The sequence below is a fragment of the Parasteatoda tepidariorum genome, chromosome 10 (assembly GCF_043381705.1).
Source record: "Parasteatoda tepidariorum isolate YZ-2023 chromosome 10, CAS_Ptep_4.0, whole genome shotgun sequence".
NCBI classification, from domain to species: domain Eukaryota; kingdom Metazoa; phylum Arthropoda; class Arachnida; order Araneae; family Theridiidae; genus Parasteatoda; species Parasteatoda tepidariorum.
In genome coordinates this window covers 65,859,201-65,878,361 of record NC_092213.1, presented here as the reverse complement: position 1 = coordinate 65,878,361, position 19,161 = coordinate 65,859,201, and the positions used below count along the sequence as shown (strand labels likewise).

At 29.9% G+C, this 19,161-nt stretch overlaps 1 protein-coding gene across 30 annotated transcripts in view; it reads right to left on the bottom strand.

Annotated features, from left to right (window-relative positions):
- The window catches only part of LOC107453194 (ankyrin-2), a 213,262-nt gene that overhangs the window by 52,510 nt on the left and 141,591 nt on the right, over positions 1–19,161 (bottom strand). For 17 of the 30 annotated variants that reach the window (XM_071186318.1, XM_071186317.1, XM_071186322.1 and 14 more), the window contains 2 exons: positions 7,182–7,401; positions 1,821–1,917 (listed from right to left, as the gene is read on the bottom strand). In XM_071186318.1, the coding sequence (XP_071042419.1) occupies positions 1,821–1,917; positions 7,182–7,401 (317 nt within the window). The remainder of the gene's footprint in view (positions 1–1,820; positions 1,918–7,181; positions 7,402–19,161) is intronic. The other 13 variants (XM_071186325.1, XM_071186338.1, XM_071186319.1 and 10 more) reach the window with 3 other exon arrangements.

Genomic DNA, 19,161 nt, shown 5'->3' with positions numbered 1-19,161 from the left:
ATATTTCATATACTAAAATAACAGGAACACATAAGTTACATCTATTAGCAATATTAATGTAGAATACATTGCTTTAAAAAATGGATATTTTTGTAAAAATGGAGAAACTGCATAGTCGTTATCAAAATATCCTATTCTAAAAAACTAATGAGTTTATGTTCAAATGGCAATGGGACTAGCAGATGACTGTTCTACCACTTGTTATATTTTATGGCAACACTTTTAAAAGAAAACTAAAAGCAATACACGAATAAACAAGTTATTATGGGGAATTAATTGAGTCCTCTTGAGCCATTTCTGTTATTAGTAGCATTTTAGATAATTTTTCAAACGCTGATTTAAGAACGTAAATATATACCGAGAAAAAAAGTATGGACAAAACTATCAGAATGTTAAAATTTACCTCGTTTTTGCTTCTAATTGATTACCAAAAATCTCCGTAGTTTTTAGAGAAGCGCTTTGATAATGATTTTGGTAAAATTAACAAAATATGGTTATATAATGTGATGAAATTAAGCAAATGTAAAATTTGGTAATTTAATCTCAATAGAGCATAATGGCATAAAAACCATTTATTCAAATAAATTTCCTTATCAGTTGTGAATTTTTTGCTAATGGTGTGGTAATAGGTAGTTACCGTATGGCGGGAAAATTTACCAAATGAAGAGTTTAAATACCGTATATTTAATTTTGTTAACCAGAATTATGGTTTTTACCACCAAAAAGATCATTACCAAGCAGTACGTTATTTTTACCAGAATTTTGTTCTCCGTGCTGTCTCAGGAAACTGTTCAAAAAACAGTCTTAGCACCTGTCGCAATCACCACGGGTATAAAACGAATTATTTACAACCCAAGTCAAAATTCTTGATGCTCCTATCAAAAATGTTTGATGGTTTATTTTGGTTTCAGTGCAATACCTGGTGGTCCAACATCATTTGATGGTCACCGTCATCCCACATTTTGCTTCTAAGTGTTCATGATTTTTGATATGCCAACAAACTTCTACATGGAAGGATGGAAAATGCTACTTTAATACTATGATGGTTAACCATCAAGAGAAGTTTGACTATCATGGACCAATAATCCATGATGGTTTAAACCATGATGGTTTAATGGGAATTCTTGTTGGTTCTCAGGATTATACCATCAAAACAATTTCAGTACTTTTTATGTTGGACCATCATAAATTAGTTCGAATTCCTATATTAACAAACCATCAAAACAAGTTGCTATTCTTATGTTGTTGTTTTTCTACGGCAGGCACTTAACATTCGTTATTCATCTCGGAAGATGACGGAAGTGTTGCCTATTTATCGTTACCCAGTGGGCACCTATGAACCTAAGTCCCAGAGGCGAGCAACATTACCCACGCCACACTGCCACAAATATCCGTTTATAGGGTGGGCCACATTCACACAACAGAGAACAACACACAGAGAGAAACACCCAGACCCAAAGCGGGACTCGAACCCGCAACCATTGGCTTCACAGTCAGGCACGCTGACAGCCCGGCCACCTGGCCAGCTATTCTTTTGTTGGACCATCATAAATCAGTCCGAATTCCTACATAAAGGTGATGGCTCCTTACGATGCTTATCATCAAAAAAAATAATGGTTGATGATGGAATCATTGATGGTTACCATCAAGATAATGTTGATCCACTAATGGAAAACCATCAAAAATTTTGACTTGGGAAGACAATGTTTTAAGCTAACAGAGAACCACAATACATTCTTAAATCCTCAGATTTGTGTATTTTTAACATTTTTAACAAAGCACTTCAAAATAATGTCATGCAACGTTTAATATTTATCTACCTTGCCGATACAGTTGTTGTGAAGGATACACAATCGTTAACAAATGTCAACGGAGTGGAGCCAGTTACATCTTCCCACTGTGCTTTGGAAGAGCCTCCTGAAACAAATCAAAGCCTAAATACAATATTTTTTATACATTTATTTTAGTATTACTTATAAATAATCGAACGCATAACTAAGTATAGACCGCAGCGGGAGACCGTATATTACTTAAAAGCATCAAATGTTCCTTTTCAACTTTTTAATGCATTGTAGGTTTGTACAAGGTGTTTCATAAACAACGTCCTTAAGGGTGTTTTTTTTTCGAAGGCTCCGTCGTCATATTAAATTACGATTTTTTATAGAAAAAATAATATGCTATTTTCATAGTTCAATTATTCGTGACTGTTAGGCCAAGTTTAATCGATCAAAAAGCCCGTATAAAAAATAGGCTCACTTGTATTGAAATAAAAAGCAATTGTGATTTAATTTTTCAATTTTATGGAAACTTACTCAAACGCTGCCATTGTCTGGGTTCATGAAAGTTTGCTAAAATAGAGAATTATTCATTAATTTTAATAATTTTCATTTACGTTGGAAAATTCTACCCGAGTAGAGATTTTTTTTAAGGATCTATAACATAGTTCAAATTATTTAAGTTTTTTGCCCATTCTAAGCATCAGCTAATTCATTATGCACTGATGGTATATATAGTTTAAAATTATAACTTTGCTTCAAACGTGATAAACTGTGACTTCTACTTTTGCGAAAGAGCTTCAAAAAACACACTTTAGCTTTCAAGAAAAAAGCGCCAAATTGGAGATGTTTTTAAAAAAATTATATAATTTGTGTATATATTTTAAATATTTATGCTGTTGATCCGTTCTCCAGCTAAGACAATTCATTATAGCAAAGTAGTAAGTACAGACAAAAATTACAGTTTCGCTTTAAATTTTAAGCGCCTAAATTGTAGCTTTTATATTCTTTTGGAGATCTTTAAAAACCAAACTTATAATATTTTATAAGTCTTATCAAAGTAAAGTAAAAAGTATGCAAATGAAGGGCCTTAAATTATTTAAAAAAAAAACATTAACAAGACTTAACTATTCACTATTGAGACAGGTGGATCAAAAACATCACTATATTTTATCAAACAGGAAACCGTGAAGAGATAATTCGATTATTGGAAACACTTTTAAATCAATCAAACTGGTTGTGATGGTTATAATTTAGCCTTCTTTCTTAATGATTCGTTGATAACGTTTCTTTCAGCGTTTGATTAATGATTAACGAACCCAAATGCGTTTATTTTCAGACTCAATTTCCGATAAAAATTGTAAATATATACGCATAATAAGATCTGTGATTTTGGATCAAACTGTATTTTTATTCTAATGAGCATGTATGAAAATTTGTTTTTATTTGAAAAAATAAAATAATTCAAATTTTATTATTGTAAGCTATAAGTAGCTAAAAATGTAATATAATATGTACAGGGTGGTTAAAATTAAACGCACAGTACTCTGAGGCTCATAGCTCCGGTTCTACTGGACGGATCCGAATGAAATTTAAAATATACGTTATGTAGAACATGCGCTCGAGGTTTCTGAAATAAATAAAAAGTTGAAATTTTCGACAAAAGTTTCAAAGTTCGACAAAAGTTCGGCGAAATTTTCGGCAAAAATTTCAACCTTTTTTTTATTGCAAAAACCTTGAGCGCATGTTCCACATAACGTATATTTTAAATTTCATTCGGATCCGTCCAGTAGAACAGGAGCTATGAGCCTCAGAGTACTGTGCGTTTATTTTAACCACCCTGTATAAGTAGCTAAATTATGTTACAAAATGCATTGTTTATTTTTACTTATAATTTAGATAGAAAAAATAAGACTGATACTTAATCTAAAAAGACTTCAAATTTATAAACATAATTACTACTATTGTGCTCTTTGTATTCTCTCCTATTATACTACTTTAATTACTAATTGTTCGTATCATTGTTTAAATTTGCTGTTATCATATTAGTTCTAAGTATGAAAAACAAAAAGTTAGCCAGCTGTCATCCGAAACTAATTTAATTCATTTATATGAATTAAAAATTAGTTTCGTATATCGTCAATATTTTCAATGAGTACAAATTAACTATGTACTTTTTTCTATCTCAAAGCTTTGCTTTTGTCGAAAGACAATTTTGTAAATAAAAACAAATAGAACTTTCAATCATTTTCATATACTTAGTTAATATCTAAATTGAGCAACAAAAAAAAATTTCAGTTCGAAAAACTTTGAAGAACATGGTTAAAATGTCTATAAAATATATAGCCCACTGAAGTTATAAAAACGCAGTAAAATAATGTTTAATCTTCTCTTGTTGACTTCCCGAATAATTTAATTTTACTTCGACACTAAAATATAAAAAAATTAGCTCCACCATGGTACTGTACCACATGATTTTACTAGTCCTAACACTGACCACAAATATATTTAATATATCGTAACACTGAATTCAAAAACATTATTAAAAATAAGTTCCCTGTTATTGTCCTACTTAATTTTAATTGTCTTTACACTAAACACAAAAATATTATTAAAGTTAGTTCCGTATAATTTTACTAATTGTAATAATCAACAAAAAATCATTAAATTTTTAAAAAAATTATTTGGGAGTTTAAATGAAACAATTTATTTGCTAATAGACAAGAACCATACACATTTGAAGAGTTGCAGATAATAAATTGAATGCATAGCAAAAAAAGCAAGCAGACAGTGTAAAGCTGATAAAGTTTAGCAACAATTGAAAAGAGTTGTGACAAAAGGTATTTTAAGCATTAGCTCACACGTTACAAATAGTACAAGCAATTTAAGATTTAAACCTCAATTTGAAAAACAAACTAATTTAAAAACAAAATTTGAAATAAAAGTTAAAACATTAAAAGTAAAAATCACAAAAGAAATAAACGTAAAAAAATAAAGCAATTACGAACTGCTATCACTTTATGAGGTACAATTTTAAATATGTTTTAATATAAGTTTAATTATTTCTTAAAATATCCCTAAGATGAACATTTAAATCATTTAAAAACTGCGATACGTCGAGTTAAGATGCACTGATCTGGTTAAAAAAATATTTTTCACTTATAAGCCACAAATATAGCACAGCAGAAATTAGCACAACTAAATAAAGCACACTTTTATGCCTAAATTAACTAAAAGGGTTAAAGAACATTGTTAAACCCAGTTAGCCAGAAATATACTCACGTGGCAAGTGCAGGCATATATTTAAATAGCTGCTTTAGCTTTAAACAAAAGAGGAAAGAAAGTCACAGACGACAGTCAATATAACTGATGCAAAAAAAAATAATGTCAGTTTCGGTTCGAAATGTCGGTAACTTGAGATTAAAAATTTGCCGTATACTTCCGAATTTACACCTGTTTTTTGCTCTTGAGTTTTTTTATCATAAATTAAAAACAAATATCGTAATTTTTAGGTTAATATAGGAAGAGAAATTTAAAGCGACTAGAATGGTGCACGGCTGAAAATCAGTGCAACATATGAGTCTAGGAAACCATAGTGACTGATTTTAATGTGCTAAACAAACAATTGTGCACCATACAAAAGACTCAATTGTTATTTCTAGTAGCACGGTTTTCGTAAAATTTTCAGTACTAGCGAATTTTTTTGATCAAATAAACCTAACTGAAAATATAATATATTAAATTTATAACAAGAAAATTTTAAGAATTTTGCTTGTTAAAAGTTTAAAGAGAACATTGTATCATTTAAATACGCGAAAATAATGTTACAAATATTTATACCCTTAAAATAACGAATGTAAATTCTCAAACACGTAAATATTATTCCTTAGAGCAGATTAGGTTTAATGCCCGTATTTATGCCTTAACCTACTATATACTTTTCGTTCTATAGGTCCTTTGGTTCTATCCTGATATGACAAAATTGTATAAACAATGCAAATTATGTAATTTCACTTGTACAACTAATTACTAATAACATAAGTAATCATCAATCATATAAATGAATAATCACTAAAAAATTAGAAATTGTTGCAAAGTATAAGAAAAGTAAAATACATAGAAAATAAACAACTGAAGAAAAGACAAAAATAACCTGCCAACTTAATGTAGATTCATTTTAATAAAGCTTAACTCTTAGAGTTGATTTCTTGACGTGCCCCAGTCAAGTATTAAACTTAAAAAATTTTAAGACAGTATAAGATAATTTACTTTAAAAACTTTGTTATGAATTTACTTTGTACTAAACCTCCAATTTTCTCTTAAAATTTTACATCCTAAGAAAAATTTTATTTAGTTTTTTTCCGCACTTTTTTTTTCTTTATCAATAACGTATCAAGGTATGTGTTTCAGGAGCCGTAGACCCAACTCAATAACCCTTTGTTTACGGTGTATCATTTGCACCATCACATGTGGTCCACATGTTGTATCAGCCGTAAGCTAAAGGTTAATTATCATTAACCTGCTATGACATTTCAGTGTATAATCTGAGGTATAATGAATCGAAATGTTTTATAATTTGTAAATTTTGAAGCAAAAGTAAGATGTTACACATGTGAATCAAACTAAATATTGTCGATAAAAACAATTTCTCTTTTAAGATGCCTTTTGTAAAAATTAAGTAAATTAATTAACAAATTCATTTCAATTTTACCTAAATAAAATAGTTTAATTTCCTTGGCCAAGTTTATCAACTTATTAGCTTTTTTAACATTAATTTTAATTAATATCTAAATGTAGCTATTTCATATTTTTTCCCTTCAAGAAATACATAAAATCTTAATTATTATTGTCTTAATCACTATCGGGATTATGAAGTGAGAGTTATTTTATAGCTGGCATTTTTATTCACTTGCAAACTTATCTAGTTTCAATGGAAATTTGAGCGGCAACAAAATTGATTTTAGAAATTTATATTAACTCTTACTATTTAATGTCTATTTAATTGGGGCTATTCTATACAATATTTCTTCAAGAAATATACTAAATCTTTATTGTAATTATATTCAGTATAAAGCTTAACGACTAAAAGTTATCTTTTGGCTGGTAATTTTATTCATGTGTGAACTTAACTATTCTCAATATGCATGGAAACTAATTGTTTAGATGAGAAAAAAAAATTACATTGAGGTTTTGTGTTTGTCATGCCAAATAAAATAAGATTAAGGTTGTTAATAGTTGGCAGGTTAATTGATGCTAATGCCAAACAAGATTGTACAAGTAAGAATATTGTGAAATCATACCAAAACTTTGTAGAAATCCTTTTGGCACAACTGTCTTCATCGGCCGGGGGTTTAGAAGGGAGAAAAAAGAGAAAAAGGGAAAAAGAAGATAGAAAGCGAGACAAACCTGACTTGGTACTACCTGTTATACTACACAACAACCTCAGCGTAGGCGCATCTCCGCTGTATTGGTTAATCATGCCTTTAGTAGCTGCTTGAGGTACGGGGATGGTTAACGTTATAGGCTTGTGGAATTTTCGTCTTCTGGGTTCGACTGTGACAATTGGGCTCACTGCCACTCGGTTGCCAAGAAGTTTCGCAACGAGTTCAGGTGCAATAGGTTGAGCCTGCAAAGAAAAATTTGATTGCAAAATAGAACTAAAAATGCAATCATACGTTTTGACGTATGGAATTATGATAGTAAAACGTGAGTGATTATAAGACTAAAATGACATTTATGAAGGAGCCTCACTCAGATATTTTTCATTGTTGCACACACAAAGGTTTACAGAAATGTGTCCAAATCCCATTAATACTAGAAAGACGGATGGAACCAATTTAACCCCTCTTTTTTTATCTTTCTCTTTTATTGTTGCATTGCAATTCAAAAAATAGCTTACAGAAAGTATTGAGTACTTCTGACTTTCTGTAAGTTATTTTTTGAATTGCTGAATGCAAAAATTTCAATTTCACAATAAAATGTAGCTTTGAAGACTTATTTTTTAAATTAGGAATCGGTAGAATTTTAATTACCATCCTGTTTTTGGCAAAAACAACCCGTATTCATTAACTTTATTATTGAACCCAAAAAAAAATTAAAAAATTAAATTTTTGCATTAAATTTTTGCCTTTTTCTCAACTTGCTGAAAAAAATCAGCAAAGATTAAAAAGTTTTAAATTGCCATTTAATATGTGATGTAATTCACCATGTACACACCAAGTACTTATAAATTACTATTGCTATTTGAAATATATTAACGCAGCGATTTATCAAAAAATACCTTGAGTAGATATCCCGTAACCTCAGGTACGTTTATGTATAAGGTAGACTTAAGGTCCCCAAGTGTTATAAGAAAAGTAAGAGTATTTTTATATATTTATGTTATTTGTAAGGAAAAGAATATTCTATTATCTTAGAAACTAATGCATAATTGAAAAGTCTGTGTTCCGTTCAGTCAAAAATTTCCATTTGCCAAATCGAATAAATTTCCATTTGCCAAATCGAATATCATAGATTTACACGAATCAAGTCAATAGGTTTTAATTAAATTATTATATTTTAAGACTTCGAAGGTTTAAATAATCTACATAGACTAAATAATGGCCACATTGGCCCCTTCACTCTTTCTAGGGTTAAATCTAAATTGCAGGGTGCGCCTAAAATGACGTGAAGTGCTTAGAGCCTCAAGAGTACGGAATGTAATGAAAATTGGCGTGCATGATCAACCAAAGCATACGAGCACTATAAGTTGCTGAGGGGAAAATTTGGTACTAGAATGAAACAAAATTACTAAAGCATCAGAGAGCCTGCTTGAAAGCGGTCATATTGAGTATAAAAATAAATGCTACTTCTTATATATAAAAAGGTTTAATGTTTATAAGGGTTTGTTGATTTAAAAATTTGTTTAAATCAAAAAAAAATTTCAAAAATCATCAATTATTTAATTGAAATTTACAAAAAATTTTAATGTAAAATTGTTCAATTTTTTTCCCGTTGGTTTCCTAAGTATTAAAGTAATTTGGCCAGGTATAAATCTTTATATAAATTATCTATTATATTTATCTTTATATAAATCGCTGCATTAATATATTTCATATAGCATAATTATATAAGTACTTGTTGTGAACATGATGAAATACAGCACATATTAAATGACAATTTAAAAATTTTAAATCTTTGTTGATTTTTTTCAGCAAGTTGAGAAAAAGGCAAAAATTTAATGCAAAAATTAAATTCATCAATTTTTTATGGATTCAATAATAAAGTTAATGGATACGGATTATTTTTCCAAAAAACATGATGGTAATTAAAATTCTACAGATTCCTAATTTCAAAAAGAAAAGTCAACAAAGCTGCATTTTATTTTGAAATTGAAATTTTTGCATTTTGAAGTCCTAACTCTGTTAAAAGGAAATTGTCATTAAAAAAGTTGTTTAAAAGATATGTTCAGACAGCCATTTTCATAGTGCATCTTTTTCTATACATAAAGACTTTCCAATTTGCAATTAAGGTAAGGTATCATTTTGTTTGAATTTTATTTCGCGACGCGCTTTATTTTGTCCTTTAAAAATGTTGGGGAAAAAAATCTGGGAAATTATTTCTGTGAATTGTTTATTTTAGCCTGCGTCTCAGCAATTAATATTAAAACACATTTAGTTTTTATTCGATAAGTTAAAAGCATGCATTGTAATACATTAAATGTAACTGCACTGCTTGGCAATTGCTAATAAAACATGTGCACTAAGTGCATATTTAATAAAGACAATGTGCAATTATTGCCATGCAAGATAGTACAGATATCGCCATATCGAAAAATAAGAAAATAAAAAAGATGCTCTTTGGATGATTTTCAAACAGCCACGAATAATTGGTCTTTATTCCAGAATTAATCAATGTGATTATCTCGGATAACAAATGCAAAATAACCTAGGATAATAGATACAGATACTTGGATGACAGATGCAAAACGTGTATTAGTGTCTAATGCACGTTTTGCATCTGTTATCCAAGATGTTCACTTAACTAACGAGAAGTCCTTGGGTGTTACTGTACCACTCCTTTTTCAAGGCGGTTAATAGATTTTGCAAGGTTCGGGGAGGGCGCTTTCTTTGTGTCTAGTGTCTACCAAAGACATCCAAAGCATTCTCTACGGGATTTAGGTTTGGGATGTACGCAGGCCATTGCATATGAACAGTATCTTCTGGTGACAATAATTTTTCGGCAATTTTTAATGAAGTGTAATTTTTTTCTAAATTCAATAACAAAAGCGAAATGCCTTTGTTTAACGATAAGTTTAATTTTGAGTCCACTAACATTAAGTCCATTAATATACAGCTTCGTATATAGCTCAACCTTTATATGAAGACCACTTATTATATTTTTAAAAAAGTTATATTTTGATTTAAAATCCATGCATAGTTTATGGTCTATGCTTGAACAGTTCACTGAAAACTTTTATAAATATTAAAAAAACAATTTTAAAAAATTGAGCACAATTATTGGTGGTTTTTATAAAATTAAATAAATGCCCAGCATCAAATTCTTAACACATGCTATTTACACATCTTCAGACTGAGCTCTACGAATTGCGAATACGATAAGCCTGAAATATAGCATCAAAATATCGTATCAGTAAAATTTAACATGCTTTTTTAACTCAAAAATCTGCCTCCTAAAATTTATACTGGCTCTTAGAAATTTATTCCTGTAGGAAATTAAAAAATTTTAAAAATTAAGAAATAAAAGAAATAAAAATTCTAATAATTACTGATTTTGCTTTTTTTTTTGTTAGTTTTAAATAACTTACATAAAAAAACGACTTCCTTCTTTAGTAAAGAAAAACTAATTTAAATTGCAGTACGAAAAATTATGGAATAGAAAAAGTTAAAAAATACACTAATAGTATTAGAATTATTGTTTGCGTATTACTTAACGATATATTTTTATCTTTTAGTCTCTTGCCCATGCAGCACTGTTTGGTTGCCGTAAAAAGCCTGGCTGCTATATTTAGCTAAACACCCTATGCGGAATTTCATCTGGTATCCAGCTTATGAAAAAAACACTGGGGAAAGTATTGGAGCAATGTTTAGAAAGTACAGTGCACAAAAAGAGCAAACATGAATAGCTTTTGATCTAATTATCAGATCTATACGTTTTGGGACTCAATCTTAATACTCGTAGTTCGAAGGGGTGACCTTAAATATGTCAATTAATATGTGCAGATTATATTTTAAACTACAAATTCAGACTCAAAAAACACTTCTTCTCTGAGCAAACGTACCTTTTCTTTGACGGATTTGGATTTCTGACCCTCAAATTATAGGGGATAGCCGCAGTTTGAAAAACATGGTCCCAATAGTTTGGTTAGGAGAAAGGTCAAAAATTCGGATCCCTAAATGTTAATTTTATTATCTGCGTATTCCAACATGAATTAAAGCAGATAATATTTTCAGTTTCGAAACGAGGCATAAAAACGTTCTCTTTTTAAAAAAAAAATAAACCGCACCTTTCTTTTTCGATAAATTTGGAATTGTGACCCTCAAAATATAGGAGGTAGCTGCAATTTGGATTTATGATCCCAATAGGATCAAGAGAGTGGTCCCAAGTTTAGTTCGCTTAATGTGAACTTTAATTTTCTCGTAATTCGCAACATTATGGGAATATTTAAGAGTGAATCAAAAAATTTTTAGAATCAAAACACTTTTTAGAGCAAATTTGCACAGAATTATGAAATGCGTTCATCTATGTCACCATGTAACTTTTAATAATCGCGAAATAATTTTCATTATTTTATTTATTGATAAATGAAAAAGTTATAATTAAGTTATAATAAGTTATAATAAGTTATACATTAGGTTTATAAATTTTTATTTCAAGGAATATAATTTTATATACCAAAACACAAAATTCGATGAATTCGATTGTATAGTTCTTGAGAAATTGAATTTTTAAAGAACTTATACGTTTAAAATTCAATTCTTAGGAATTATTCAATTGATTGCGTTTGAATTTCGTTTTTTGATATGCAAAATTGCATTCCTTAAAATAATGTAAAAATTTGTACACCTTACAAATTTTTACGGCTTTCATTATTTAAAATTAGAAAAATATAAATTATTAAATATTATTTTTTTGCATGGAAATTTCGTTTTAAAAATGAATTTTATATTTATGAGAAAAATTTTCTCGATTAGCTTTAAAAATTCCCAAGATGTTGCGAAATACGCAAGAAGTAAAATTCACATGAAGGATTTCATAATTGGAGTTGCTCTCCTGATCAAACTATTGGAACCAATAAGAGTCATAATTTCAAATTCGACGAAAACGAAAAGGTACGTTTATTTAAAAAAAATGTTTTTGTGTCTGCTTTAAGCAGTTAGAATATTTGAACCCCTATTCGAACCATTAAGATTGAGTTTTAGTAAGTGAAAATCATTAGATTCGGAGTTATTCAGAATGGTCCTTTTTTTGTTTTGCACACTACATATTCTGATTTGGAAAAGTTGCCGACGTCAGCTTTTAGTAAAATATGTAGTGCTTTTTTGAAAGATTAAATTTCATTTTGTTGTTCTTAGAAAATTAAAAAGTTATTGAGCTATTTAGCATCAATATAGACAGTTCAAAATTTCTTAAGACTCCAATGAAATAATTCCCATCAAACTTAGCTCATTAAGGATTCAAATATTTCGCCAGAATATTAGAAATTTTTAGTTTTTAAAATGCTGAAGCTAATTTTTTAAAAAAAAAAGTTGCGTCATCTATGCATTCGTTAAAAGTTGCATATGCATAGGCAAAACTTTGCAATATCCGTGCATTTTACAGACTTTTCTTATTTTTTTTATGTAATATGCATCTCAACCGTTTAGGGTAGTAAAATGAACTACCTATTCCGATTTCAGCAAAATTTATCAAAACACGTGTCCCTGTATACATAGCATTTCTAAGAAATATTAGGAATTTTTAGTGTTCAATACCTTAAAACATGTGACAATTGGCATTCTTTTAGGAATCGTTCAAAGAACTTAAGAAATTACGTTTAGTGCTCGTTTTCAAATAAATCTTATGTGAAAGTTCTTATTACTTCTCGAAACATTTAATAACCTACATAAATGAATTAGCATTTAGTAGATCATATAAATCATGAACGCTTGTGTCTTAATATGCATTTTAATCATTTTTCGGATCATTACTAAGGATGAATCACAGACTGCCACCCGTACTAGCCTATTTATTGCAGTTCTGGTGTGAAAGTTTAGTTCAAATAAAAATATTTATGGATAACTTTGTATCAAGCTCCTTCAAAACATCTACTGATAGTAAATAAACAGGTATTTTTCACACGATTTTTAATAATGGTGGTTAATTGAAGTGCTAATATTCATGAATCTATATTTAGAAGCAGAATTATAGGTATTTAGTGCTAAATCATGGTTTGTTCGATGTAAGTTGTTGTGTTCTTGACTTATCGCGTAAGAAAAAGCACCTCCGTAATAGTCACTTGTCAGCCAAGGTGGTTATGGCTTAAGAATTTCGAGACTTACGTCATGTGATCCATGTGCACGAAATAGTCAGCGTTATACATCGACCGCCTTCAGTGTGTGTGTGTGTATATATAAAAGNTCATATATATACTCCTGCCTTTAACTTTACGTACTGTATTATTGATTACATTGTTTCACACAGTTCTATTTTTTAAAAAAAATAATTAACGCGAACCTGTGAACCACTATATAATTTGCAGGCAAAAACAAAATTAATGTTTGCCTTACTATGCCTTTGCCGCTCTGTTGAAATTTTCGTAATTTCAAAATGATTAGAAAATAATAATTTAAATAGAACTCTCTCCAATAAGTCAGAATGCAGTATTGGAAAAACAGCAGTTTAATTCTTTAAAAATCTTTCGAAATATTTTTTTTTTATCATTTGTACTTTGTATATGCTAGCTCACTTGTGCTTTTCATTAGGGTTTGATCACAGAATTCTTAAATATTTTGTATGAAAACATTTTATGCTGTGTGGGTTAATATTACGGTGAACAGAATAAATAAAATATAAAATTTTTCGAATAATGAAATTTTAACTATTAATACGCAATCTTAATGGTTTGATGAACGTACTTTATAAAATAAATATATATGTTAGTTCTAACAATTAATCTACTTGTGAAATCAGACAAAATCTTACCTTCGCTCAATAAAAGTACTATTCTTATAACGAATATATGAAATATAGCATTAAATGGTAAAATATTGTTCCCAAAGGTCAAGTCCCAAACAATCCAAGAGACGATGTCGTTGGCCAGGAATAGCGAGCAACAAGATTAGCTTCTAATGTATGCAGTACTCAAAAATAAAAAGAATTTTCAGAGATGGACGATTATGTCCAAAACTTACTGGACAGAGCTGTTGTGGCTCAAGGGATAGAGCGATTGCCTTCCAATGAAGTGAATCGGGTTTGATTCCCAGCGATGGCTGGTTTATTGGAATTCCGCACTCGGCTCGCACCGACCACTGGGCTGAAGTTAAATATACTTAGTTGTAGAAGGATCATAGGTTAGATTTTCTTTGCCGTTAGTCAACCGTGGGACTTTTTCGTGGTTTTTCTCCCCATGTGAGGCAAAATGAGAGTTAGTTTTAACAAAAAGTCCTCCACGGAGGTAATACTTGATCCAAGATTCTCTCAATACTTGATCCAAGAATTTCCTTGTTTTCAGGATTAAGTTAAAAATTACCATGCCACGGAGTTGAACAATAGTAGTCGTAAACTCAAAATCGGGTCGGCTGCTCAACGACGATCATAAAACACCTATTGGGCATATTTTATAAAATATTGTTCCAGCGGTAATTGTTCTCACCGCTATCTGAACCTATATATGTGGCTTTAAGAGAAATTACTAGTTCTAATTACCCAACCGAGAGCCTCTAAGACATAATTTATAGAGTTTAGGACTGTAGATCATGCTGGCAAATTCATACAGTGAATATTATAGATGAACCATATGATGATGTACTTTGCCATACATTAAAATGAAATCTAGAACCACCGCACTCTTGTGAGACAATTGTAAGACTACAAGAACCTAGACAAATTCCAAGAACATAACAAGAAATAGTAGAACATAATTTCAAAATTTTGTCACTGTAGTTCAAACCAGTTAAAATGCATCTCTCAAATGATGTACCGCTATTCAACAAGAAGCCACTCAAATCATCCAAACCTAACCTTCGTAAGAATCAATTAAGCGATTATTTAAAAGCAGGTAATGTATGCCTGGTTCTCAGCATATGAAGGTATAAATTATTTTTATCACTATATGTCCACTATGAGTCTATATGTTTTCAAATAACTAAGAAACAGAGTATTATGACAACGGAAGTCTGATGGCTTGGTAAAACTTCTCGTTGATCTGTCATAGAGTCCTCCATGTTCTTGTGTGCTAGTACTCTGACTGGCTTAAAGTATATTCTCATTAACCTAGGTTGAATTAGGCTATATTCTCATTGGTAAGGTGACCAATGAGAATAACCTAGTAACCAATGAGAACGGAACCTGGGTTATATTCTCATTGGTAAGGTGACAGCTGATTTCGTTTCGAAGAACGACAACGCATTGCTACCTACGGCTCATATGGATGACAATTTTCTGGAAAATCAAAATATTCACCGAATAAACTAATCTGACAGGTCTCCAGACCTTAAATCTGTATGTCATATGGAGAAGGCAACTGGAGCTCGTAATCCTCCTCCGAACGCTATTCTAAAGTCGGAAAACAGCATTTGTGAACCAGCGGGTACAATTTGCCATAGGAATTTCAAATAAGCCTTATTTCGCCGAATAAATAGGAATTCAAATAAGCCGAAATTTCGCAGTAAAACATGCATATTTGTTCGAGGCGGTACAGTCATATTAACCCATATTTTTTGTTCGATTCTGAGACCAGTGTTTCATACCTTCAGACTCTAATGAGTTTTATGGATAATCACGCACGTGTATCGTAACTAATCGTTATTTTATTGTATTAAATCTACAAATTCTGGTGGGAAAAAAACTAAATCTAAAAATTCTCGTGTGTATACCAGCATACTATCTGGTAATTAAGAGCCTTATAAAAAAAAAGCAACTTGGCTGAAAACTAATCTCATTTTTTTCTATACTACATTTAAAGTGAAACATTAAAGAAATTAAGCTTGGAATATCAAATGAGATTGAGAGAAGGAGAGAAAGGATCAAAAAAGAAGTGTTAAAATAATAGTAAGCGTGAGCCACGAAAGGCGGTGCAGGGGTGGATTACGCGTACGCGGGTCCCTAGGCCACTCAAATTTCTGGGGCCCTTAGATTAAATTTTTTTCTCGTATATTTTTTATTTATTCAAATATAAAAGTATTTATATATCTTTTCATTTAAGAAAGCATATTTAAAATAAAAATAAATAATAATAAATTAAATTTTACTTTATTTTGTTAAATTAGGACTAAACAAATTATCGTATTTTATTAATGTATATTTCAAATTGTTATTTTTTTAAAAAATCACCATTTTTCTTAGTTTTTTTAAACTTATTTTCAAAAATTTTTTTAAGGGGCCGCTAATCATTGGGGCCCCAGCCCATGGTTTAGTCTGGCCTAATGGGCCCCTGATGCGGTGGGAAGAGTTCCCTAAAATATCAGTTATTTATCTTACTTTTTTGTGAATTGTAAATGCTTAAATTTAAAATTTTAAGTAAATCGATTGAAAAGTTTTAATTAAAGTAAAAACAGCAGAATTTTTTGAAATTTTCCTTTGTCTTCATTGCAGATTTACAATATAATTGATAAAATATATCGATTGATAACTCTAAATAAACAAAAAAGTAATAATGCACTTTTTCTTCAGTCATAAGAACAAAAAAGAAGAAAAAAGAAAACTACTGCGAACATGGGAAACTGGGAGATACGCAATGAACAGTGACTGTCAAATATAGGTTCTGGAAATATAAAGAAAAATACAATTTCGAATTATGCAAGCTCATCTTCGAAATAGCATCCAGTCTCACCTTCGAAATTCTATGGGGGGTGATGTAAATAATCACTCAATCAAACTAATTTGAATTAGATTTAGAAGATTATTTGATGATAAAAAGTAATTAAAGTGATTTTTTTCTTTTATTGTTGTGCTCGACTTTGTTCTTAAACTTAGAAAGCATAGCATAAAAAAGCATAGCTTAGAAAGCATAGCATAAACTTAGCAAGCATAGCTTCTTAAGCATAGAAAACTTAACAAAAATGAGTTACTGTTTCTACTTGTGCTGTTTTAAACTCCCAATTGCATTATAGTATGTTATAGTAAGATTATAAAGTTTTAATAAAAAGTTTTTATTAATCTCCAGAATATTAACACAGTGACTACCAACAAGTAAATTTATATTTGATTGGTTCCAGTCAATGAGATTATTCATACTTTTAGAAAATAAAATGACCTACTAGTTCTTCTGGACGCTGCAAGTAATTTTATAGAGTTATAAGATTATAACTATTGTGACTATTTGATGAATGGTAATTATAATATATCTCTAACACACTCCTATAATTTTTTTTCTGTTGCATGATATTTAACGGATCTTTGATATTTTTACGTCACTGATTTCAATTCTGCAATCTCCAAGCTACAGGTTTTTTGAATGACATTTTTAGTCTATTTTTGCAGAAATGTGCAAATTTAAAGCGTTATATATAACAGGAGGTGGCATAAATGTTGTAACAAGCCTCTAGGGAAATTAGGGCACATCATCAGGATTAAAACTGAATTGGTATCCTTGTTTGGAATTATAAACTTGCACCATCAACGGGGCTTTCCTATTATGAACTGTCTCTTTGTGTTCCTCTGAACAGGTAAGCGCACTTAGCCGCTCATGACGACGTTTTCGGTCACGAATTCGCATGCAATTTTAATTCTGGTGCATGCCCTTACTCCCCTAAATTTTCATGCAACATTTACGCGATCCCCTGTTATATAACGTTTTTAAACTTGCATGTTTTGAAAGACTAAAAAAATCTGTAGCTTTAGGAATAAAATAAACACCAGATTTGAAGTTCCACATATAAATCAGGCAAGATCACGTATTGGTATAATAAACAAAACATTTGTTCACCAGTATAATTAATACAGCATAAATAAATTACTTGCTGATTTAGGATATATGATATTTTGTATAAATTATGGCCACTTCAGGTAAAAGAAATGATAAATAATATGGTCGTTTATTATAAAAATAAGTTTTCAATATAAAATAATAATAAATAAATAATTATACGGCTATTAATGATAAAAACGATGCGATAATTTTGTCGTTAAGAATAAAAACAAAGAATAATTAGTCAGCTGCTTAGAATAATTAACTAAATAATGATTCGGATATTTATCATAAGAAAAACTTTCTTACTTCGGATTGCTAATTTAGTTATAGTGGATAAGCATTTAACAATTTCATTAAAAGAACAAATGGTGAAAATAGCAAGAATTTTTTTTTTTCAATTTAACAACCTGCCTTGGTAGTCAATGTATTAATTACACACCAAAAGATTTGGTTCTAAAAACACTGCTCAAATGTTTAAAAAATAATTTAACTTAAAGAATCTCTACAAAATGGAACTCTCATGGCAGCAAGTATATAAATGCAACTTTAATTGTCTAAAAGGAATAAAGCTGGTTTTAGAACCAAATTTTTGGATAGGAAGTTAAAATGTGTTAGAGTAAGCTAAGTTAAAGAAAGGATTGATAGCAGAAAGAAGTTAGAGCAAGTGATAGAGTTAATAAATGATAGGAAGACAAAAGAAGAGAGGTGCAAACAGGGAAGAGGTTCTAGAATGTTTTATTTAGTTAAACATATGCACTACATCACAGCATTTATAATACTTGCTACATGAGAGATTACAAGATACTCTTTTTTTGTACTCGGGTACTATGAAAAGACAAAATGTTTTTAGTACTTTAGCTGCTAGAATGATGTTATGCTTCAAATTTATATTCAAGTCATTGAGATATTTTTTTAAAAAAATTTAAAAGTTCTTATGATTAAGAGAGTTTACCATTGGGTAAAATTTCAAATAAGTTTTTTTTCATAAAATTGACAGTAAACGAATTTGAAGATATCTGCTTAAAATTGTGCGAAAGTTTAAAATGAACATTTCCGAAATGCAAACCAAAGTTTATTCTTTTCTAAAAGTAGTATACGCTTAATTTTTAGAAAATTTATTTCAGTTACGTTTAAATTTTTTTATGAAATGGGTAAATAATCTACCCTCTGTATGAACTTTGAACGACATTTTCTAATACCAATATTAATCACTTGATTCAAAAACTCCATTTGCTTCAAATTTACACACATAGGAAATAACAATAGACATGCTTC